General features: G+C 34.7%; 1 protein-coding gene across 1 annotated transcript; it reads right to left on the minus strand.

Annotated features, from left to right (window-relative positions):
- Positions 1-15,786: 15,786 nt before the first annotated feature.
- Positions 15,787-26,607, minus strand: LOC134696883 (ankyrin repeat and KH domain-containing protein 1-like). Its single transcript, XM_063558841.1, has 3 exons — positions 26,517-26,607; positions 25,421-25,501; positions 15,787-18,065 (listed from the first exon to the last, which is right to left on the minus strand). Exons 1-3 carry the CDS (start codon positions 26,605-26,607, stop codon positions 15,787-15,789), a joined length of 2,451 nt encoding a protein of 816 aa, XP_063414911.1.
- Between the last annotated feature and the right edge of the window lie 413 nt (positions 26,608-27,020).

Below are 27,020 nucleotides of genomic sequence, written 5' to 3' on the forward strand. Positions count from 1 at the left end.
CCGCATATTCTAACATTGTTTCCTCATTTAAAACGAAGTTTCTTGTTGTTCACCCCTCTTGGGAGAATATGTCGATTTCCACTTAAATCGTGGTACTTCAAATTTTTGATATTTTCTGTTGACCCTCGCAAGACTCATTTTGGCCAAAATATTGATGGAATCATAAATACTTTTAAACATATTTTTTTACATAGAGACAGCGCTCACGCGTAAAAGAGACATAGCTTCCCGGAAACACGACAACACGTGCATGCAAAAAAGAGAGAGATACAGAGTAATTGGTCAATCGGAGTCGGATAGAGTGATGCATTTATAATCAATTATGAACATGATATGTGTTAAACGTTCTGAAACTATTTGTATCTTTTCCATGCCGATAGCTGACGGTAGACAGCGACATCGCGTAAATGTTCCAGCTGAAACGCCCATGGCTCAGTCAGTTCTGGAAACGTACACTTTTTGAAACATTCTACCATTTCTTGATTACCTTATGCAAGAACGTACACGCAGATGAGCTTCTAACAAAGAGCGGTTTTCTGCCCAGTTTTTGATATCTTCAAAGCCAAATAGGATTTATTAGGAAGCACTCAACATATTATTTGAGACGTATATAAATGACCTTACTGTTAACAATGTTGCACAATTTCGCGAGGAAGTTGAACGATGGATTGAAGGCGGGATATCGCAGCGGAATTCAAGCCTTCCATTCTTTCAGAAACTCTGCTAATGACAAACAGTGACTTAGATCCAAACATTAACGTTTGTCCGCTGATTCCAGTAACAAAACCGGTGACAGCAGCAACAGCAGAGAAAAGTTTTAGCGTAATGACAGGAGTGATAACCCATGTCCGCTCTACAATGCATACAGAAAGACTTTCTAGTCTGTCCATCCTTCATGAATACAAACATTGAAAAATTGATATTGAAAAAGTTACTGACGGACTTGCTTTTAAAAAAACGTCGTTTTAGATTCTGATCAGAATTAATATGACTTCAAGTTAGAAATTCAAACGATTTAATCAATGTTCTGATATGTTTAGGCCAACATAAACTACACATAACATTTTGTCTTGTCTTGTGTTTATGTTTATGGTTATGTCTTTTATATACATATTTGCTTACATCCATTTCATTTGAACTTCACAAAATTGCTTACATTAACTTCCATTTACACTTTGGCGGAAAGTTGTCTCATCGGTAATCATACCATATCCTCCTTATTTTTATATCTACTTTGCAGTACAAATACTTAAGAATGGAACAAATCTTCTTGATTTGAAAAGCTCTCACGGCGTAAAAAAAAATTTATGTTTTAAAAGTCTTCATTCGTGTCGAACATTTCAAAGTTAAATAATTGTAACAAATAGTTAAAATATACAAAATTTAATACGGTCAAAACTGGTTTAAACGCTAAATATGCGGAGCGTCCAGGGGGGGGGGGGGCTTCGCAATAATGTGGAATAACATTTTATCATATTGTAAAGTTTTTCTAATATCAAGGCTTACCAAAATACTCCGACTTTTTTTGCTTAGCAGTTCGTTCGGGTGTAAATATTTGTGTGCTATAAATGGCATAACCATTTGGTAACTATTTGTAAGATTACCAAACATGTCATGATGTCAGACTCATTGATAACTCAGTTAATCTAAAAATGATAAAAATTAATGGTCTGTGTCATATGTGTGTCATTAAAAATTATCTATCAAGAAAAAATTTATTTTTTTAATCTTTGACATAAGAAAGCTCATTGCTGCAAGTGAAGAGCGTCTCGCGATGCGATAAATTTACCTTTTATAAAATCTCTTGAAGAAAAACGCCATCTGTTTATATTCATGTTTACGTTTTATATCGGTTAATATCGATAGTTAATTAGATCACGTGTGTCATTCGGTTTATCGAGAGAAATGATCTTGAAAGAATATCTAACGGCGGTCAAGTATTGAGAGACGATCGTGAAAGTTCTGGTAACGGATCGTGAAAGACATTTAATCGAGAAGACATATGAAAGGTCAATACATACTCTAATTTAATTAATTACACGGACAAATTTACGACAAAACAAATCTGTCTGTCAAAATGGTGTAACATTATGATCAGCATGTGAGAATATCCAGTTTTAAAAGTAAATGGTTATTACAAAACAACAAAAGGCAGATTGCTTCTCGACATTTAAATGACATAGGAAATGTAAACAAACATGATTTTTTCACAAATTCGACTAGAAAAACTACTTTAATACGAATGAGGGCATTATATTTGAATTAATCAAATGGTTCTCATAGTTATTTTGTATAAACATAATCTAAAACTTGGGTAAATAAAGAACTTTTTACACAAAATTAGATTGTTCGGATCGTGAAAGATCACGTACCGCATTTTTGAAGATCGTGAAAAGGATCGTGAAAGATCTGATGCTACGAAGACGTTCAAATTATTCTTCAATTATATCATAATTAATATTTGTTATTGGTATTGAGAAAGCTATATAAGTCAACATCCTCAATATGTTTAAGCTTTTCAAAGTATTGATATTTTCAGAAAATGAAATGTAAAATAGTTGGATGATTATAGGATAAAGCTTTTTATTGTCATGTAAAGTACTCACTTATCACCATTTATAGGATACCCAAATTTTACATATTAGATCCTATAGACTACATGTCGGTCACCTGATCCCGAATTTGCCTTATTTCATGGATGAAGATTCATGTTTGTGGTCAAGTCCGTATGGCGGATTCGTTAAGTTTTAGGATAACTGTCTGTTGTTATGATTGTGAGGTGTACATTTTCAACTTCTGCAAGGTTTCAAAAAACATCGAACTCATTATCATGCATCATTTGGCAATGCTTGTTTTATTTTTTCTAGCCTTTTGGACATATAGCTGTATGCTATAGCGCCATGGTATTTCGTGTATGGTGTTCATGACTGTCTGCATGTTTCATATATACACACACAAGCTGATCTCAAAAACCTTACCATCACGATCATAGACCACAACGAGTGTTGGTCGAAGGTCGACAGAGTCGCTCGGGAAAGATTTTGGATAAGAAAGTTACGGACAGTCTCCCCAGAGGGCATAAATGAAAAAACATAGAACGAGTCCCTCATTTTCTGTGACCACCTGTTTCAAACAACGCCGGATTTAGTACTGGCTTTACAGTTCGAAATTATTTTTAAAATTACCGTTTAAATTACAGGTTTTCATTGATTCGGGATGATGTATAAGTACGTTGCCACGTTCAATTATTTACGCTCAATATACAAAACTTATTTTTTCAATCACTATTAGACTGCTATTCGTTTGAAAGGCTTAAATATGTAGTTTCCGTTGTAATTGCCCTACCGTTGTCTAATTTATACCATCCTGGATCGGTAAGGACATTTTTTATTATTTAGATTTTTTTGTTTGAGGACTGCCCTCAATGCAGTTATTACATTTCAACTGTCACATCCTTTGGAAATCTAAAGTTGTGCCATTTCACATCGTAAATAACTATTTTTATTTTTGGCATATTTCTGTAGTCTGCGGTGTGTTTGGAAATTTTAAAATTGTTCCAGCGTTCGCTTAAATTGTATAAATCAAGATTTTGATAGTCTCAATTTGAATTGACACGATTCATTTGACATCGTGCTATTATTGAAGAAGGATATCTGTTATCCGAAATATCTAATATTTGTATATTTTATAGTTATTTTATGGTGATGTTGTACCCTTTTTGACTTGTTATATATTATATTTTGTAGTGTACAGAATCATATTACATGATCCATCGCCCTGTAAGATTGATCGTTGACTATTTATTCAGTCATTTAATATTTTTACCTTTTTGGTAGTCTGCATCGAGTGTGTTCACCCGATCCGATTTTCTTACTGCATATTCCATCATGCATTTTCAATTTTATTTTAAGAAATTAAGATCTTCTACTATCAAAATTATCAAAACAGAACATCACATTTCAAATTTAGAAACCTACATTAATCAAGGAATTATTCCGAAAGGACTTATTTTAAAGGCCTCCCCACTCACAACAGGAGAAAAGTCGAACAGATTTTTTCACAGATGGAACAACATTTTATACAACAGTTCTTTTCGTCTGATGGATCTCTTACGCCAAGAAGCAATTCATCAAGTTAATAATATTTATAAACTACGTGATAATTTGCACTGCCGATCCCGTGAACATTTGTCTGATCCTGAACTTGACGAAATTCAAGTACGTCTTGGTGATATCAACCATATTGAATCACATAAGCTCCACGTCAAACAGATCAACAAATTTAAACGTGATGGTGTGCAAATTAACACCCCTTCAATTAGACCCTCTACAAAATCTAAGAAAAAACCTCGAAATCGTAGATTTAAAAGAAAAATTCGAGTTCCGATGGATCCCAACAACACGGTTGTCAATTTATCCTCAGTCTCTTTATCTGAGGACGAAACTAAAGTCTTGTCCAAGGGTTTGAATTTTTGCCCTACTCCCAATAACATAGATGATATGAAATTGGGAGATGACCTTGATAACTTTGCTAGAACCCTCAGAATCAAAGAATATTTTGGTAACAAGGATAAAGAGGTGGATAATGAGGAGGACACAGACACGTCTGACTCGGAGGAAGAAATCATAATTCCGCATTTTAAAAAGAAGAGTTCATGGATTCCAAAACCTAGTAAATCTGCTACACTGGAAGATGTTATCGACAAAATCAAATCGGATGTTGTTCATCTAGCTAGCAACAAGTACTCGTCATTTTACAACACCTCTCCTGACGAGAAAAAAGCCATACAATCGCTGAGAAACCGAGATGATATTGTGATAAAACCAGCAGACAAGGGCAGTGCCGTTGTGATAATGGACAAAGCTAACTACATCGCGGAAGCAGTGCGTCAGCTCTCTGATGAGAGATTTTATAAGAAGCTAGACTATGACCCTACTTCCGAGTTTAGCTCCAAAATTATCACTGCGTTACAAACCATGTACAATGACGGTCACATAAATGAGGATACAATTGGTTATTTAAAGCCAGAGAATGCCAAGCCTGGTCGATTGTATCTTCTTCCCAAAATACACAAGGTTAACAACCCTGGTAGACCCATTGTATCCGCAAACGGCCATCCGACTGAGAAAATCTCGGAATTCGTCGATTTTCATTTAAGATCTCATGTAGAAAATCTTCCTTCCCACATTCAAGACACTACAGATTATCTTCGTAAAATGGAATCCATGAACCCTCTTCCTTCGGAAACCCTCCTTGTCACTTTAGATGTCACCTCATTGTATACCAACATACCTCATGATGACGGCATACAATCTTGTAGGGAAATATGGGACTCGCGCCACATTTTAGAACCACCTACTGAATGTTTAGTCCAGCTGCTTACTCTGGTCCTGAAATGCAACAATTTCACCTTTAATGGTGAGCATTATCTTCAAATTAACGGGACAGCGATGGGGACGAAAATGGCACCGTCTTACGCCAATATTTTCATGGGCAAATTAGAAAAACAAATTATTGCAACATCTTTATCCAAACCTTTGTCTTGGTTCCGTTTCATTGATGATGTTGACATGAAATGGAATGAATCTCAACAAAAACTGGATGATTTCATCAGACATGCAAACAACGCCCACCATTCAATTAAATTTACGTATGAAATTTCCGACTCTAAGATATCTTTCTTAGACACAACCACATCTATAAAGGACGGTGTCATATCAACAGACCTCTACTGTAAACCCACAGATAAACATCAATACCTTTCTCCCCAAAGCTGTCACCCAAAACACTGTACAAAAAGTATCCCGTACAGTCAAGCTCTCAGAGTCAAGCGGATTTGCTCCTCTGAGGAGGCTGTCACGAAACGGTTACAGGAACTTCGCGGATTTTTGACAAAACGAGGTTATAAGAAATTGGACATAGATAAGGGGTCTGCGCGCGCTAACAATAACAGCCGCAATGACCTCTTACAGTACAAACGGAAGAGGCGCAGCAAAATAGTCCCGTTTGTTCTTACATACAATCCAGCCTTTAATAACCTTTCACGTTTGATCCGTGCCAATTGGCAAACTATTGCCAAACACCCTAAATTATCCAAGATCTTTCCCAATCCTCCTGTCTTAGCTTTTCGGAGACCAGCAAGTCTGAAAGACTTATTTGTTAGAGCTGACGTTTCCTCAAATAAAAGCTGTTCAACTGCAGGATGGTGCAAGTCATGTGCTAACATACGTTGCCTGACTTGTCAACAAATACTGAATACTCAAACATTCACTTGCCACTCGACTGGGTCTGTGTACACTATATATTGCAATGTAACTTGCAGAACCCAGAATGTTGTATACCTCCTTCAGTGTCGATGTGGCATGCAGTATGTTGGCGAGACAGAGCAGCCATTTAACAAACGCATGAATGGTCATCGAAGTGACTACACTTGCAAACCCGACCTACCCGTAAGTCGTCATTTGAGATCACCTGGACACACACAAGCTGATCTCAAAAACCTTACCATCACGATCATAGACCACAACGAGTGTTGGTCGAAGGTCGACAGAGTCGCTCGGGAAAGATTTTGGATAAGAAAGTTACGGACAGTCTCCCCAGAGGGCATAAATGAAAAAACATAGAACGAGTCCCTCATTTTCTGTGACCACCTGTTTCAAACAACGCCGGATTTAGTACTGGCTTTACAGTTCGAAAATATTTTTAAAATTACCGTTTAAATTACAGGTTTTCATTGATTCGGGATGATGTATAAGTACGTTGCCACGTTCAATTATTTACGCTCAATATACAAAACTTATTTTTTTCAATCACTTTTAGACTGCTATTCGTTTGAAAGGCTTTAATATGTAGTTTCCGTTGTAATTGCCCTACCGTTGTCTAATTTATACCATCCTGGATCGGTAAGGACATTTTTTATTATTTAGATTTTTTTGTTTGAGGACTGCCCTCAATGCAGTTATTACATCTCAACTGTCACATCCTTTGGAAATCTAAAGTTGTGCCATTTCACATCGTAAATAACTATTTTTATTTTTGGCATATTTCTGTAGTCTGCGGTGTGTTTGGAAATTTTAAAATTGTTCCAGCGTTCGCTTAAATTGTATAAATCAAGATTTTGATAGTCTCAATTTGAATTGACACGATTCATTTGACATCGTGCTATTATTGAAGAAGGATATCTGTTATCCGAAATATCTAATATTTGTATATTTTATAGTTATTTTATGGTGATGTTGTACCCTTTTTGACTTGTTATATATTATATTTTGTAGTGTACAGAATCATATTACATGATCCATCGCCCTGTAAGATTGATCGTTGACTATTTATTCAGTCATTTAATATTTTTACCTTTTTGGTAGTCTGCATCGAGTGTGTTCACCCGATCCGATCTTCTTACTGCATATTCCATCATGCATTTTCAATTTTATTTTAAGAAATTAAGATCTTCTACTATCAAAATTATCAAAACAGAACATCACATTTCAAATTTAGAAACCTACATTAATCAAGGAATTATTCCGAAAGGACTTATTTTAAAGGCCTCCCCACTCACAACAGGAGAAAAGTCGAACAGATTTTTTCACAGATGGAACAACATTTTATACAACAGTTCTTTTGGTCTGATGGATCTCTTACGCCAAGAAGCAATTCATCAAGTTAATAATATTTATAAACTACGTGATAATTTGCACTGCCGATCCCGTGAACATTTGTCTGATCCTGAACTTGACGAAATTCAAGTACGTCTTGGTGATATCAACCATATTGAATCACATAAGCTCCACGTCAAACAGATCAACACATTTAAACGTGATGGTGTGCAAATTAACACCCCTTCAATTAGACCCTCTACAAAATCTAAGAAAAAACCTCGAAATCGTAGATTTAAAAGAAAAATTCGAGTTCCGATGGATCCCAACAACACGGTTGTCAATTTATCCTCAGTCTCTTTATCTGAGGACGAAACTAAAGTCTTGTCCAAGGGTTTGAATTTTTGCCCTACTCCCAATAACATAGATGATATGAAATTGGGAGATGACCTTGATAACTTTGCTAGAACCCTCAGAATCAAAGAATATTTTGGTAACAAGGATAAAGAGGTGGATAATGAGGAGAACACAGACACGTCTGACTCGGAGGAAGAAATCATAATTCCGCATTTTAAAAAGAAGAGTTCATGGATTCCAAAACCTAGTAAATCTGCTACACTGGAAGATGTTATCGACAAAATCAAATCAGATGTTGTTCATCTAGCTAGCAACAAGTACTCGTCATTTTACAACACCTCTCCTGACGAGAAAAAAGCCATACAATCGCTGAGAAACCGAGATGATATTGTGATAAAACCAGCAGACAAGGGCAGTGCCGTTGTGATAATGGACAAAGCTAACTACATCGCGGAAGCAGTGCGTCAGCTCTCTGATGAGAGATTTTATAAGAAGCTAGACTATGACCCTACTTCCGAGTTTAGCTCCAAAATTATCACTGCGTTACAAACCATGTACAATGACGGTCAAATAAATGAGGATACAATTGGTTATTTAAAGCCAGAGAATGCCAAGCCTGGTCGATTGTATCTTCTTCCCAAAATACACAAGGTTAACAACCCTGGTAGACCCATTGTATCCGCAAACGGCCATCCGACTGAGAAAATCTCGGAATTCGTCGATTTTCATTTAAGATCTCATGTAGAAAATCTTCCTTCCCACATTCAAGACACTACAGATTATCTTCGTAAAATGGAATCCATGAACCCTCTTCCTCCGGAAACCCTCCTTGTCACTTTAGATGTCACCTCATTGTATACCAACATACCTCATGATGACGGCATACAATCTTGTAGGGAAATATGGGACTCGCGTCACATTTTAGAACCACCTACTGAATGTTTAGTCCAGCTGCTTACTCTGGTCCTGAAATGCAAAAATTTCACCTTTAATGGTGAGCATTATCTTCAAATTAACGGGACAGCGATGGGGACGAAAATGGCACCGTCTTACGCCAATATTTTCATGGGCAAATTAGAAAAACAAATTATTGCAACATCTTTATCCAAACCTTTGTCTTGGTTCCGTTTCATTGATGATGTTGACATGAAATGGAATGAATCTCAACAAAAACTGGATGATTTCATCAGACATGCAAACAACGCCCACCATTCAATTAAATTTACGTATGAAATTTCCGACTCTAAGATATCTTTCTTAGACACAACCACATCTATAAAGGACGGTGTCATATCAACAGACCTCTACTGTAAACCCACAGATAAACATCAATACCTTTCTCCCCAAAGCTGTCACCCAAAACACTGTACAAAAAGTATCCCGTACAGTCAAGCTCTCAGAGTCAAGCGGATTTGCTCCTCTGAGGAGGCTGTCACGAAACGGTTACAGGAACTTCGCGGATTTTTGACAAAACGAGGTTATAAGAAATTGGACATAGATAAGGGGTTTGCGCGCGCTAACAATAACAGCCGCAATGACCTCTTACAGTACAAACGGAAGAGGCGCAGCAAAATAGTCCCGTTTGTTCTTACATACAATCCAGCCTTTAATAACCTTTCACGTTTGATCCGTGCCAATTGGCAAACTATTGCCAAACACCCTAAATTATCCAAGATCTTTCCCAATCCTCCTGTCTTAGCTTTTCGGAGACCAGCAAGTCTGAAAGACTTATTTGTTAGAGCTGACGTTTCCTCAAATAAAGGCTGTTCATCTGCAGGATGGTGCAAGTCATGTGGTAACATACGTTGCCTGACTTGTCAACAAATACTGAATACTCAAACATTCACTTGCCACTCGACTGGGTCTGTGTACACTATATATTGCAATGTAACTTGCAGAACCCAGAATGTTGTATACCTCCTTCAGTGTCGATGTGGCATGCAGTATGTTGGCTAGACAGAGCAGCCATTTAACAAACGCATGAATGGTCATCGAAGTGACTACACTTGCAAACCCGACCTACCCGTAAGTCGTCATTTGAGATCACCTGGACACACACAAGCTGATCTCAAAAACCTTACCATCACGATCATAGACCACAACGAGTGTTGGTCGAAGGTCGACAGAGTCGCTCGGGAAAGATTTTGGATAAGAAAGTTACGGACAGTCTCCCCAGAGGGCATAAATGAAAAAACATAGAACGAGTCCCTCATTTTCTGTGACCACCTGTTTCAAACAAAGCCGGATTTAGTACTGGCTTTACAGTTCGAATTTATTTTTAAAATTACCGTTTAAATTACAGGTTTTCATTGATTCGGGATGATGTATAAGTACGTTGCCACGTTCAATTATTTACGCTCAATATACAAAACTTATTTTTTCAATCACTATTAGACTGCTATTCGTTTGAAAGGCTTTAATATGTAGTTTCCGTTGTAATTGCCCTACCGTTGTCTAATTTATACCATCCTGGATCGGTAAGGACATTTTTTATTATTTAGATTTTTTTGTTTGAGGACTGCCCTCAATGCAGTTATTACATCTCAACTGTCGCATCCTTTGGAAATCTAAAGTTGTGCCATTTCACATCGTAAATAACTATTTTTATTTTTGGCATATTTCTGTAGTCTGCGGTGTGTTTGGAAATTTTAAAATTGTTCCAGCGTTCGCTTAAATTGTATAAATCAAGATTTTGATAGTCTCAATTTGAATTGACACGATTCATTTGACATCGTGCTATTATTGAAGAAGGATATCTGTTATCCGAAATATCTAATATTTGTATATTTTATAGTTATTTTATGGTGATGTTGTACCCTTTTTGACTTGTTATATATATTGGTGTCACGATATCACAGTAGCATGGGTTCGAATCCCGGCGAGGGAAGAACCAAAAATTTGCGAAAGCAAATTTACAGATCTAACATTGTTGGGTTGATGTTTAGACGAGTTGTATATACATTATGTACACAGCCATGTATCACCATCATTGATGGCGATCCGATGGACACATCTGTTGTAGGGTTGTCACTGACTCAGACGTACTTATGAATATAATTATTTTCTGTGACTGTATCTTACATTAATTTGTAGGATCCTTTACTATAGATAATTTAGCTGATCTGTAACAATAACATCTTCATGCCTAATATATCATGTACTGTAGTACGCCGCTAGATTAAAACTGACGTGGAAAGGTAACATATGGCCCCCGAAAGCTCTTTTTTTGAGAGCCCAGGTGGTCGTGTGGTCTAGCGGGACGGCTGCAGTGCAGGCGATTTGGTGTCACGATATCACAGTAGCATGGGTTCGAATCCCGGCGAGGGAAGAACCAAAAATTTGCGAAAGCAAATTTACAGATCTAACATTGTTGGGTTGATGTTTAGACGAGTTGTATATACATTATGTACACAGCCATGTATCACCATCATTGATGGCGATCCGATGGACACATCTGTTGTAGGGTTGTCACTGACTCAGACGTACTTATGAATATAATTATTTTCTGTGACTGTATCTTACATTAATTTGTAGGATCCTTTACTATAGATAATTTAGCTGATCTGTAACAATAACATCTTCATGCCTAATATATCATGTACTGTAGTACGCCGCTAGATTAAAACTGACGTGGAAAGGTAACATATGGCCACCGAAAGCTCTTTTTTTGAGAGCCCAGGTGGTCGTGTGGTCTAGCGGGACGGCTGCAGTGCAGGCGATTTGGTGTCACGATATCACAGTAGCATGGGTTCGAATCCCGGCGAGGGAAGAACCAAAAATTTGCGAAAGCAAATTTACAGATCTAACATTGTTGGGTTGATGTTTAGACGAGTTGTATATACATTATGTACACAGCCATGTATCACCATCGTTGATGGCGATCCGATGGACACATCTGTTGTAGGGTTGTCACTGACTCAGACGTACTTATGAATATAATTATTTTCTGTGACTGTATCTTACATTAATTTGTAGGATCCTTTACTATAGATAATTTAGCTGATCTTTAACAATAACATCTGCATGCCTAATATATCATGTACTGTAGTACGCCGCTAGATTAAAACTGACGTGGAAAGGTAACATATGGCCACCGAAAGCTCTTTTTTTGAGAGCCCAGGTGGTCGTGTGGTCTAGCGGGACGGCTGCAGTGCAGGCGATTTGGTGTCACGATATCACAGTAGCATGGGTTCGAATCCCGGCGAGGGAAGAACCAAAAATTTGCGAAAGCAAATTTACAGATCTAACATTGTTGGGTTGGTGTTTAGACGAGTTGTATATATATATATATATATATATATATATGATCATGATGACGTCAATTGTATTTGATATATTAAATGAAAGTAAGATATTAATGTCTGGCTGTCGGTTAGGGTTCCTATACTTTTGACCTAATAAATATGTTTCGAAGTAATTTGCCAAGCATAACTTTTACATTTGTCAGTTTCTTAGGCACTGTAAGGATCGGAACTCATTTATTTGGTCTACAGGATATTTGTAGAGATCTGTATGTTATGGTTCATCCGACCTTGCACTCTTTTTATGAACCATTGACAATCATAATTTAAAAAAAAAAAAAACATTATATATAAAAAAAAAGAAGATGTGGTATGATTGCCAAAGAGACAACTATCCACAAGAGACCAAGATGACACAGACACAGACATTAACAACTATAGGTCACCGTACGGCCTTCAACAATGAGCAAAGCCCATACCGCATACTCAGCTATAAAATGCCCCGATAAGACAATGTTAAACAATTCAAACAAAAACTAACGGCCTTATTTATGTAAAAAAATCAAATATGTAACACATAAACAAACGACAACCACTGAATTACAGGCTCTTGACTTTGAACAGGCACATACATAAATAATGTGGCGGATTATACATGTTAGCGGGATCCCAACTCTCCCCTAACCCAAAACAGTTGTTCAATAGTAAAACATAAGTACGAACTATAAAAATCAATTGAAAAGGCTTAACTCATCAGATAGACAAACATACATTAATCGCATTATGCGCGTTTGACACTTCTAGTAAAACCCTTGATATTATAGAAGTTCCAAAATTAACTATCATAAGTAAAGCAGACGAGACATTACAGCATTTGCGCTCTGGTGTTCTATAGTCTGTAGTATATAGTTAAATCAGTCCACATCTGCGTTGTATATACAGAACTTAAGAAAGTACTGTTGGTTATCGTTCAATCTCAAATTACTCATGAAAGATGCTGTTTTGCTGTAAATTTGTTTGATGGATATTATTTTGGTTTAAACGTTGCATATCCATATTATTGGCTAAATAGTGTCGGTCTGCCTGAATTGCACTTGACCGATTCTCAGAGATGAATCTTTCAAACTTATTTAGAGATGTTTTTAGTTGTTTTTTTAACTTTCGAGGTAAATTGTTGATAGAAAAAATTAGCTTTAATGTTCATCTTTATTAAAATAGTTGCAGGCTTCAACCAGTTGCAGATTTATCAAATGGCCAAAGAAATACTGATTTCTGATTACTAGTATTAAGTCTGGTCACGCATTTTCTTTCACGATCGAAAAAATACGTTACCTGATCTTTCACGATCAACTTTGATGGAAATTCCACAAATTCAAGGTTTTATAAACAAATTAACGCTTTTTATGGAAGAACATACTTAAATTTTACTGTACTATCAGATACACCAAAGATTAAATTTCAAGCATATCATAATATTCTGAAATATTACCATTATAGGTACAAACAGCGTGTTGTTTGTGATTAATTTCATAGACACGATTGCGCCTTTTGTGTTTTTTTCAAAAAGTACTGCGATTATGCCTCTTTAACAGTTATGTTGAGGAAGTTAGATATTCTTTCACGATCATTTCTCTCGATAAACCGAATGACACCCGTGTAGATGTCGTCAAGATAAAACTACACATGAAATGCTGAAATATATTATCGAAAACGTGCATTGTTAACTGTTTATTTCTCACGAATTGTAATTTAGAGACACGATTTAGTATGCTATTTATCAAATGAGAATTAAACCAAACTGGTTAACATGACTTAACAGATTATGCCTCTTTAAACTTTTATTTTAACTATTCAATCAAAATGCTTAAACAGGTGATGGGAGATCACCATATACACATATACAGTCTTATCTATTAAATCTCTAATTAATGACAGTCTTTTTAAACAGGAAGCTAACGAATAAATTTGTTAATTTTGATTTTTCTAAAACTTAAAGGTATATGTTTTTTCGCAAAAAAAGATACTTCTACAATATTGTTATATGAATCTTAAATACAATTGCAGTATAACCGAAATTCTGACACTGTTTTGTAAAATTTGTATATTGACCTTATCTAGTTTTGAAAGACAGAAAGCAGAGTTTCATCAAGATTTCATTTGAAGTATGCACAAGTATTTCTAATTAAAGATTATACTATAGAAAACAATTTGATATTATAAGATCAAAAATTAGGATGATTTTTTTCAAACTTGAAACAAATCAAATTCGTTAACTTTATATATATTTTTCTAAATTTGCTAATTGTATAACCAGTATACAAAATATAAACACAATTAAAAACCAATTGTTCAGAGAACAATTGAAGGTCTTTCCACTGAAAACAATGTATTTTAATATGAAAGTTGTAAAATTAAGTTTAAAATGTCATTTCAATCGTCAACTGATAGGTTATTGTACGCTGATTCCAAAAATAAATGGTTTCTATACAATATTTTTTAAATAAGGGAGATAATTTCTTACTTCCGGTTTGAAAAATGCTATTTCCGATAATATTTGACTATTTACTTGACACTGATTCTAAAAATATCTTGTTCTATATACTTTTATATTAATAAAGTACAATAAATAGCTACTTCCGGTTTACACAAGGTCACTTCCGGTTGTTTTTTCAAGGTTAAATGGTTTGATACTGTTTGCCAAAAGTCTTATGGCTTTATTATGTATACTTGGTAAAAGCAAAGGTCAAAATCTAGAACGTCAAATTTAGCTATGACCTTGAGATCAATTTCAAGGTCATTAACCAAGAACCTCAAATCAAAAGACCATAGATCTTAATTATGTTTGGTTAATGAGTTATATCACCATATGCATATTTTTAAATACCAAAGAGGAGAAAACTCCCTTTTACGTTCAACGTACCCTTGTAATCAAAATTTTCTTGTTACGACATGTCGCAAATAACAATTCAGAAAAAATAATTTGTCGATATCTTATACGGTTTCTGAAAATGAGTGGAAAGAAGCAAAATTCAAAAATTAGAGTATGACCTTGACCTTTGACCTTGACCTAATTTTTATTTTTTTGGACCAAGGACCTCAAATCAAAAGATCCTTGGTCTCTAGCACTTATGGTTTACAAGATAGAAATGCATATCACTTATATCAACTGCATAAGGGGAAATAACTCTCATATGGAGCGTTCATATCACTTTGGTCAAAATAGGACAAATCATGCGAAGGATATAACGAGCAATTTTGTAAAATAAATTTGTCATAATATTTTACGGTTGCGAAGGAGTTGCGCTAACAAGAAAAACAGTGTTTGGGGAGATAACTCCTACAAAGAAAAGTATTCGTTTACGCAGGGTAAAATTCAAAAGCGCATAAACTGTTCGATATCATATACAAAATATCTAAGCGACATATTGCGAAACAAATATTTATCGCAAGAACAAAATTAGGCGGAAGAAAAAAAAAAAAAAAAAAATAATCAGAAGAAAAACAATAGGTCTTTCCACAGAAAAGTGGAAAGACCTAATTATAACAATATCAATATGGACTAAATACATTTAGAAATATGATTTTAAAGTATTTCACAATAAAAGTAATGTTGGACACATACCTGCCACATTCTGTTCTTGTGGTGGTATATCACTTCCTTCATCTCTTACCATATCTTTGTTATCAGAACCTTTCTCAAGAGCTGGTTTTCCAACATTGTCAGCTTTATTCATATCATAACCTTTATCTATCAGTAGGTTTACTATATCAATTTTGCCATTGTTAGAGGCTAATGAAAATGGCGTATTTCCGTTCTTGTCAGTAATGTTAATGTCAGCACCCTCCTCAATAAGGCGAGATACTACCGGTAGATGTCCGCGATAACAAGCATTCATTACAGGTGTCTTTCCATCATTGTCAGGTTTATCTATTTCACAACCTTTATCTATCAGTAAGTTTACTATATCAATGTTACAATCATAACTGGACCATAACAATGGCGTGTCTCCATGATTGTCGGCAATGTTAATGGCAGCACCTCTCTCAATAAGACGAGATACTATCGGTAGATGTCCGCGATAACAAGCATTCATTAGAGGCGTCATTCCATCCTTCTCAGGTTTATCTATTTCACAACCTTTATCTATCAGTAAGTTTACCATATCAATGTTACCATTATAACAGGACAATAAAACTGACGTGTTTCCATCAATGTCGGTAGTGTTAATGTCAGCACCTCTCTCAATAAGACGGACCATTATCGGCAGATGTCCATAACGACAAGCTTTCATAAGAGGTGTCATTCCATCATTGTCAGGTTTAATTATATTACAACCTTTATCTATTAGTAAGTCTACTATATAAATGTAACCATTCATACAATACAATGACAATGGTGTGTCTCCATCCTTGTCTGTAGTGTTTATGTCAGCACCTCTTTCAATAAGACGGACTATTATCGGCAGATGTCCACAACGACAAGCTTTCATTAGAGGTGTCACTCCATCATTGTCAGGTTTATGTTTATCACAATCTTTATCTATCAGTAAGTTTACTATATCAATGTTACCATTCATACAGAACAATGACAATGGTGTGTCTCCATCCTTGTCTGTAGTGTTAATGTCAGCACCTCTCTCAATAAGACGGACTATTATCGGCAGATGTTCACAACGACAAGCTTTCATTAGAGGTGTCACTCCATCATTGTCAGGTTTATGTATATCACAACCTTTATCTATCAGTAAGTTAACTATATCAATGTTACCATTCATACAGAACAATGACAATGGTGTGTCTCCATCCTTGTCTGTAGTGTTAATGTCAGCACCTCTATCAATAATACGGACTATTATCGGCAGATGTTCACAACGACACGCTTTCATCAGAGGTGTCACTCCATCATTGTCAGGTTTATGTATATCACAACCTTTATCTATCAGTAAGTTTACTATATCAATGTAACCATTCATACAGAACAATGACAATGGTGTGTCTCCATCCTTGTCTGTAGTGTTAATGTCAGCACCTCTATCAATAAGACGGACTATTATCGGCAGATGTTCACAACGACAAGCTTTCATTAGAGGTGTCACTCCATCATTGTCAGGTTTATGTATATCACAACCTTTATCTAACAGTAAATTTACTATTTCAATGTAACCATTCATACAGAACAATGACAATGGTGTGTCTCCATCCTTGTCTGTAGTGTTAATGTCAGCACCTCTCTCAACAAGACGGACTATTATCGGCAGATGTCCATAACGACAAGCTTTCATTAGAGGTGTCACTCCAGCATTGCCAGGTTTATTTATATCACAACCTTTATCTATCAGTAAGTTTACTATATCAATGTTACCATTATCACAGGACAATGCCAATGGCGTGTTTCCATCCTTGTCTGTAGTGTTAATGTCAGCACCTCTTTCAATAAGACGGGCTACTATCGGTAGACATTCTTCATCACAAGCAGTCATTAGAGGTGTCATACCATCATTGTCAGTTTTATGTATATCACAACCTTTATCTATTAGTAAGTTTACTATATCAATGTTACCACTGACACAGGCCCAGCTAATCGGTGTGTATCCATTCTTGTTAGTAACGTTGATGTCAGTCCCTTTCTCAATAAGACTGTTAAATATTGATAAATCTCCATGTTGAGAAGCACTAATGAAACTGTTTTGTTCAATATTATTAGGTTTACCAAAAACGTGTATATCAGATTCTGACAACGACGAGTTATCATTTGTTGAATGAAAAGCTTCATTTGACGAAATCTCAATCTTTATGTTAGGTACATGATTGTTGTCTGATTTAATGTTTTTGTCGTTATAATGTTTCAAATCTCTCTGGTCTACACTTATTCCTGCAGAAAAAAAACCCGTAAAATATGTTTTGTTTTTGTTAAAATGAAGGGCATTCAGTTTTTTTTTGTACCTACCGAATAAAGCTTTCATCATAATCATTTAGAATGGTGCATTTTAAGCTAGTTATTTTTTTATGCTATGAACGTTACTATTCTGATCAATTCCGTACCTAGAAGGTATCAAACGTTTCAATCACAGTTATTGATTTTGAAGGGCACATATAAAGCTCCATTAAATGACTATTTTTGAAGTCATTGGTCGTAACTATAGCAAACTATTGTTGTTAAGAAAAGTATTTCATACTAAAAATTCATCGTTATACTAGCGTTTAAATTTAAAAGAAAAAGTGTTTAGTCTTATAAGTTTCTCACTTTAATCCATTACATAAGTGAAATAAATGTAATAACAGAAAACTGTGCATAACGTGTTTATTTTAATAACCCAAATGTTTTTGCATGCTAGTGTATGATTATTAAAATACAGTTCACAATCTTGCTGAATCACACAATAATGGAATGTACTATGACCTTTGAATGTCTGTGTTCCGTGTCATTTGTAAATTAAGACTTTGTTTTCGGTTCCCGCCAGTCAAATTACCAAATATCCTTCTTTTCTATAGAACCGCCACGCTAATAAAAAAGAGGGTAGGGTATAATATTCCCTTTTTATTCGTATTTCCAGCAGAAAAAAGAGGTTAAAAAACAATTGTTCTGAATAATCGGTAAAAATATTATTTTACAATCACGACTCGAGAAAACAATTAAGTATTAGAGCATAAACTTAGCATTCGCTTTTCAGAATTTTAATATAGCAACTTCTTTAGTGATAAGTAAAGTTTTTGCTTTATTTAGATAATCGAGTTGATAATCGAGTTCTATTTTTTATCATAAATATATCTTAATTACAATTTGTTTGCTGGTATATCTAATTACTCGTCCAACAGCAGTGGGTTTAAGTATATCTTATAATAATCTGTTGGGCGTTATACTTAACTTTTCAGGATATAAAATACAACTTAAATGTAAAAAGTGATGTGTGATGCAATGCCCTTGAACTTTTTGGCAAATATAATATTTTTGTACAGATATACATAAGTAAGATAATACATATTAAACAGAACATACGTTCAGTCAATCTTTTAAACAATCCAGACAATCATCGACAGGAAAAAAACTTAAAACATGCACAAGACTATGTATCAAATATTTGTTCTGTAAGTCTTATTTGATTTTTGTTCTTATACGTTTCGTTGGTCATTAAAAAGTATAAGTATCTATATTCCCTTATCCGCACAGGACCTTTAACAGACAATGCAAGTCCAGATGTGTGCCTTATAACAGAACATTAAAAGTTTGAATATATGTAATATACTCACTAGCATATATAACGTACATCACCACCAATATGACTAAAATAAAAAATAATACATTGCGTCAATGCAAACAATAATATTTGGCTTCCGTATGCGTAGTATAAAATTGCTGAAATGAGTGCATATTATCACTTACAAATATTTCATCATATTTTGTTTATTTCGCATGGCACACCATAAAAAAAAGTTAATTTAATTCATTAAGGTCAAATATTTGTTATAATACGTCGTTTTAAAAAAAATTAACCTTTTACTTTTAGCAGAGTGAAAACGGCAAAATTACGTCAATTATCGCCAAACTATGAACGAGATACAACTAAGAATGAGAGAGACGTTATCATAGTATCGTGTAAAGTAAAATTTGAATTAGCTATATTACCAGCTGCTTCAAATAAGACAATAATACTACCAATGTGTTATTCTTTCAATTTTTTACAAATGACCTTTTACCCCAATTTAAAAAAAATTGCACCATATTTCACTTTTATGACCGGGAAAAAATGGAATCAACACTTTTTTTCCTTTTGAATGATATATGATATAGCTGTGTGTAAGATAGGTGCATTAAAAATATGTTTTAGGTCTGAATGTCACTCGCCTATATGAGTAGTATAAAATTGCTGAAATGAGTGCATATCCTCGGAGGGTAAGGCTGTCCTACAAGAAGGTTCGGTAATGGTGATTCGGTCCTGACTGGTGCTGATAGGTCCTGACTCTGTGAAGATGGGGTTTGTTTTCATTGTATCAGAACGGCAGAAAAACAACCGTTCTGTTGCTTAATTTTTCTCAAATACGTCATTAGTACCATGCGAGAAATATTTGGTATTGCAAAGATCGTGCGAATTCGTCAAACGGATTTGTCCTGACGATGTGCTGGTGATTTGATTTAGGTACAACGGTCCTGGTTCTGTGCATATACGTCCTGGTTCTGTGTCTTAATATTTAAGTTAAAAGTGGCAAATATTCAAGATCATTGATGCAGAAATTTGTGAAATTGATAGAAACTATACCAAGATGTAGCATATACTTGATGGATATTTCATATAAGCAAAGCTGAGGCTAATTTGTTTTTATTTGATATTTGAGAGGTGGTGCGAGATTGTTTGGTTGAGGTGTTTGAAGCATTTTTCACTTTTGTTAACTGCTATTTTGAAGGTATATGTGTCGTTTACTGTTATTGATTGATACATTGCTTTCTGTTTCTTAAACTTGACATTATTGTGAACTGTTATAATAACGAAAATATTTTACCCCTGTTACTGTTGTTTTTCGAATTTTTCAATTCACTTTTAGTGAAACACCCCTTGCCCCCTATTGAGATAAGACCGTATGCATATCATTTGAGGGATCATGATCCTCTTGCAATGACTTCAATATACGGTATACAATATACAATACCTATATTAAAAGGTTATGTGGTAAGTTTGTCAATTGACAAATTTCTATCAAAAACCAAATGAAGTCGGTGTAAACAACTAAACGTTACCGTACGACCTTCAACAATGACCCGGAAAATCAAATTGTAAAAGGTTTTGCATAAAATGGAGAGCATAAATATAAAGCAAAGGACTTTTTTTAAATAAAATTGAGAATGGAAATAGGAAATGTGTCAACACAACTTGATCAAAGAGCAGAAAACAACCGACGGTCACCAATTGGCCTTCAACACTGTGAGAAAATTCCGCACTTGGAGTCGGGCTTCAATTAGACCCTAAACAAAATATACACAAGACTAAACTCAATAACATATAAACTGAAATAAAAAAAAACATACAAGACTAACAAAGGCCAGAGGCTCCTAGCTTTGCACAGGCGCACACTTGCGTCGGGTTTAAACATGTTTTGTGAAATGTGAACACTCCCCTACACCTCTAGCGAATGAAGAATAAACAAACACACAACAATATGCACAGTAAAACTCTGATGAAAAGAAGTCAAATTCCGTGTCAGAACATGTTAATACTAAAGAAACTAAGCAAAATGAAAATGATACATAAATTAACAAGGGACTGCCTTTGTACTACAGTTACTTCCATGCCAGCTCCAGACCTCAATTAAACTGATTGAAAGATGCTTCCGAAAGTTCAATAAACACTTAAAAATTATTCAATATTTCATGGAAGGACAAAAAATGGAGAATATTGCAAAAACATGTCTGATCAACCAGTCAAGAGTAGACTACAGTATGTACAATCAATTATAGAAGATCTTTCATGCGATTATCTGCGTGAAATGAATGCACAAACTTATCTGGGCAGACCAAAATGAACGCGCTTGCGGAAAATTGCCAAGTATAAGGATTGCTCCGTGTGTTCGGATAGAGACGGATTTGCCGGTCGTCATCTAACAAAAAACGGTGTGCAGAAACTGTAACAAAGGCTTACACAAAGACTGTATGAATAATCATGTGTGTATTGAACAATAGATTAATCATGTCATATTTCTCTGACATATTATTATATTGTCAACGCTTTTGTTTTGTTTTGTCTATTTAATATCAATAACAAAAAAAAAACAATTTACAGGATGGCAGAAAATATCAAAGGTAGACTGGAAACGTCATGACAAAAAAATATTTAAAACAGGCAATAAAAAGTCAAACTATGAGTCTACAAGAGGAACATGTATATAAAACTAAAGATTGGGTAACAATATCTTTACTAAAAAAACACACACAGAAAGGAAAGCAGGTAAAGAAAAAGGATTAAGATGCTGCCAATCTATTAGTGGGTTGATTTTCAGCTCTGCAGTTTTTGGCAATTTAAAGCTGGTTTTTTAAGGAATTTATCTATGCAAATCATATCATGATGTTTGGAATTTAATGAACTTTACAGAAATATGATTTACTTCACAGGGCACAGTTACAAAGACTGACCTTACTAATGCTATGATTAATTTGGTACAAATGTGTATTAAAAACAAAAAACAAAATTTCTCAGGGTCAGAGTTAGGAAAAACGCCAGACGCGCGTATCGTCTACAAAAGATTCATCAGTACCGTAACGTTTCCGATATTGGTTTTGTTGTTATGGATTTAGTTGTGACGTTATTTAAGGTATGACGTCATATTCAATGTAAAAAAAGAAACGCTGTTATCAGGTAACGTATTTTCATAATGTTGAATTCCTTTCTATATTTGTTGATATGTTGATAAATATACATTTTATTCAAAGTCTCATGCAAACAAGACAGACCGGAAAACATTTGTGCGCAGATGCAGAACGGAAAAAGAAGAAGATCGGAAAAAAAGGTTAACGATTTAAAGTTTATTTGTCAAATGAAAAATTGGGAAATTTTCCCGATTTTTTTTCTACCGTAATCGGGGACTACGTCCCCATAATATGAGGCATGCATTACCTGTAAATGAGGACAAAGTCTGTATGAATTATTTTTTGTAACTTTAATATTTGTTAAAAAAAACGGAAATATCGTAACGTTTCCGATTTTGGTTCTGTTGTTAGGGATTTTATTTGTGACGTTATTTATGTTATGACGTCATATGCAATTTAAACAAAGAAACGCTATCATCAGGTAACGTTGTTCAAGAATATTTAACGGATCGAATAAATAATCAATGAATTAAAATTTAATCAACAGTATTTTCTGTTGTTCATCAATATTTAACGTGTCGATTAAATTATCAGTGAATTTAAATTAAATCAATGCGTTAAAATTTAATCAACTGATCAATAAAGTGATGAAATAAAAACCTACCCATCATGCATTGTTTTGGAGCATCCTGTCTGTAAAACAATGGTTGAATCTGCTGAACCAAATCCAAGCAAACTAAAAAGACTGAAAAAGACCAACTTCACTGTGGGAGAAGAAGACCTCTTTCAATTACTTGTGAAAAAACACTCCAGTATCATTTATGGAAAATTAAAAAATACAGTAACCAACCAGTTAACAAAAATAGTTCGGGATGACATAGCTATGAAAGTTAATCTGCTTGGGGTTGCCCTTCGTACTGCTACAGAATAAAGAAAAAAGTGGGGGAATACCATAAGAGTGGTCAAGTCTGTTTACACAACTCACAGGAGTGAGTTATTTAAAACTGGTAGAGGACCAGCTCCAAAACAACATAGCTCTTCAGTAGAGAGAGTACTCCGTCTGACAAAGGACACCACTAGTTTCAGAGGAATTCAGGGTGGACTTGAAACCGAATCATTCCAGACAAGTAAGTAAATGATATTTATCACTTTGAAATAAATCCCCAAAAGTTTTTCCCCTTACTTAGAACTTCTCAAGGCTCTACCCTTCTTGTTGCACTTTGTAAAAAGTAAACCTGATCATTTTCACTCAACATGTTTTTATTTTCCATATAAAAACAAACACGTTTTGGCAAAATTTAGTTTTAAAGGTTATTTTTATTGTTATTGTTAATTATCAATGAAATTAACACAAATATGTGTAGCTGAAATGCACACTTTTTCTCTCAACATATTGTCAAACTGTTCATATAAAGATTTGTTACTATTTTCAAATTTCCTTATTTTTTAATGAAAGGCAATGTATGAAAATATGGAAAAATAAAGACATGCAATTTATTAGGCAAATAAGTGGTAGCAAAATGGTCCCGTATGCCTTCTCCGTCCTGTGGACCATTTTAGGGTGGCATCTGAGTGAAACGGTAAAAACAGAGACATATTATGTGTATATGTTTCTCTGGTAAAAAGCAATGATTCCACGGATCCATTAGAATGTCTTTTTTTCCATCGATTTTAAAATTACCAGAAGACCAGTATTATATAATTTACCTGGATTATATAATTTGGAACCAGGACATTTATACTTGAGGTCGAAAATATTTAGATCCTTACAAAAAAGTTTGTAATTGAAGTTTTAGTAGCCATTGGTTCTTAATGTATGGATAAGAATGGATTTGCGCAGACTGACCTTTAAAATAAGGAAGTATTTTCAATTGAACTAATTAATGATAAAGGATATTGACCAAGTTGACGGCATCAAGACCTTTGTCGAAAAATGAAAGTTTAAAAAAGGAACTTTTCTTCTTCTTTTATCTTTTCCATTGCGAACTGGTTTAAAAAGGGTGTGACTGAAGTTTTAAAGGGGTAATGAATAAACTTCGTGCAAATAGAATGAAAACTTACCTAATACCTAGTGTCTTTTATAGCTGACTATGCGGTATGGGCTTTGCTCAATGTTTAAGGCCGTACAGTGACCTATAGTTGTGAATGTTTATGCCATTTTGGTCTTTTGTGGAGAGTTGTCTCATTGGCAAGCATACCACATCTTCTTTTTTTATACATTAACAGCAGTTTGTAGATTTACGAAATGTACCATGAGACTGCGTGCATCATTTAACCATCACCATAAAGTTACCACAATTACCGAATACCAAGGACAGTTCTAATAGGAAAGCCCTTAATCAAGTGGCAAAATTAAAGACATCAAACGAATGGACAATGACTGCAATTTCCTGAAAGTTCAACCTTATAAAAGTTTCGTTAAATTCTTGTCTGGAACTGGTTTCACCAGTTTAACCCTGTAACATATTGTGAGAGTTCTACCGTAACACGGATCCTGACAGTTCAACTTTATGACATATTTGAGTAATTTTATTCATAGCAGTTCTTGAGCAGAACTGTTCTAAAACATTTTGAACCAGTTAATATGCCACTGATGAGTCACATTTCGACAAAACCTTATGTCTTATAACTGATTTTACGTATTCTATACCAGTCGTATTCTTTGAATTACAGTAACTTGTTTTATATTGTTAACTTTAATTATAAACAGAAGAAAAATATGAGGATACAATTGACAAGAACTGTGGTCGATTTGTGTCATTCTGAAAACTATATACACTGTTTTGCTATAGTGCATTATATAGGCACATCACTCAGTTAGTATATCCTTTTAGATTTCGATGCGATTCTACAAAAAAGTGCACACTTAAAACAAATATCGTTATTTGTTCCATTAATTCTAAATGATAAACATTATATAAAAACTATTTTACCTGCAATTACACCGATACACACTATCTTTACTGCTAAAGTTGTTCTTAAAGACTCTATCCATGGTTGGAACTGTTCAGTGCCTATAAAAATACATTATATAGATATAGGAAGATGTGGTGTGAGTGCCAATGAGACAACTCTCCATCCAAATAACAATTTAAAGATTAAACCATTATAGGTTAAAGTACGGCCTTCAACACGGAGCCTTGGCTCACACCGAACAACAAGCTATAAAGGGCCCCAAAATTACTAGTGTAAAACCATTCAAACGGGAAAACATTATACATAGATTTATTTGTGGACTTCAAAGGTACGTTGGTTCGTATCCGTCATACAGACAGATTCGCACGAAACTCGTCCGTAATATATATTGCTATATTTCTGTTATTTAATGAACTTAAATAAGAAATTAAACAGCTAAGCATAACACATATGTTTAAGAAACTAACAATATATACAATTTCTACTATTTAATTGCTTTTTTATTTTTTTCATTTAAAAAATGACAGAGGACACGACTATTTCAGTTGTGTTTTCTCTTCCTCCGTTTCTTTCCGTACAACATTTTACGGTTGAATATTTTTCTTTGGATGTGGAAGTGTATAACCACTAAATGGCCTTGTGCTTATCATCCTGATTTTCATATTAACTTGGCTTATGATATTCTTAAGTGTTTCCCCATTTTCTGTTCATTATATACATTTTTAACCCTTTGATATATATTTGATTTCGGCTTTTCATAAACAGCAGATCACCTGAAACAGTAGCACCTTAATATGATGTGACATATAAAAGATGACTTCTGACTATGATCTCTGTTAATCACAAATGATGTATTCAGTACACCGTATATGTTCATTTTTGAAGACTTTCTTACATCCATAAGTCATGGCAATACCATTTTATGTGGAGAATATAATGAAAAAGAAGCTAACGTCAAGTGAGACAATGATTGTTTCAGGTAGAAGGTAAAATCACAAAAATACTGAACTCCGACGAAAAATCAGAACGCAAGAACCCTTATCAAATTACAAAATCAAAAATTCAAGCATATCAAATGAATGGATATCAAATGTCATGTTCCTGACTTGATACAGGCATGTTTGTATGTTGCAAATGTTGGTTTGAGCCCGGTTTCCAAGTTGGCTAATCCTCTCACTTGTATACCAGTCAAATCAACTTCCATTATATTGACATCAATGTGTGCACACAAAAAAAACCAGACACATAAGAAAAAACTGTTAAAAATAAGGGGTTAGTAGTCTTATTCGTAGATCAAATTCGTGAAAAGGGAACGGCACTTTATTTACGGAATAAGGAACATATCCGAGACGGATATTCTATAATATCAACCAAATCCTGAGGTCGTCCGTAAAAAGTGACGATTGTCTCTCCTTCAAATCTTTTAAATAGGTTCATCATAGATACGAGTATTGAAATTTTGTATTTGAGCCGGCGTGCGTTTCGACTAGAAGAGACTCATTAGTGACACTCAAATAAGGACAAAATAAAAAAAGCCAAATATCAGTTTTTCAAAAGTCAATAAATCACATATTTAACAAAACAAAAGACAGTAATTGTGTTATTTCATATTCCGTC

The sequence above is a fragment of the Mytilus trossulus genome, chromosome 14 (genome assembly GCF_036588685.1).
Source record: "Mytilus trossulus isolate FHL-02 chromosome 14, PNRI_Mtr1.1.1.hap1, whole genome shotgun sequence".
Taxonomy (NCBI): Eukaryota; Metazoa; Mollusca; class Bivalvia; order Mytilida; family Mytilidae; genus Mytilus; species Mytilus trossulus.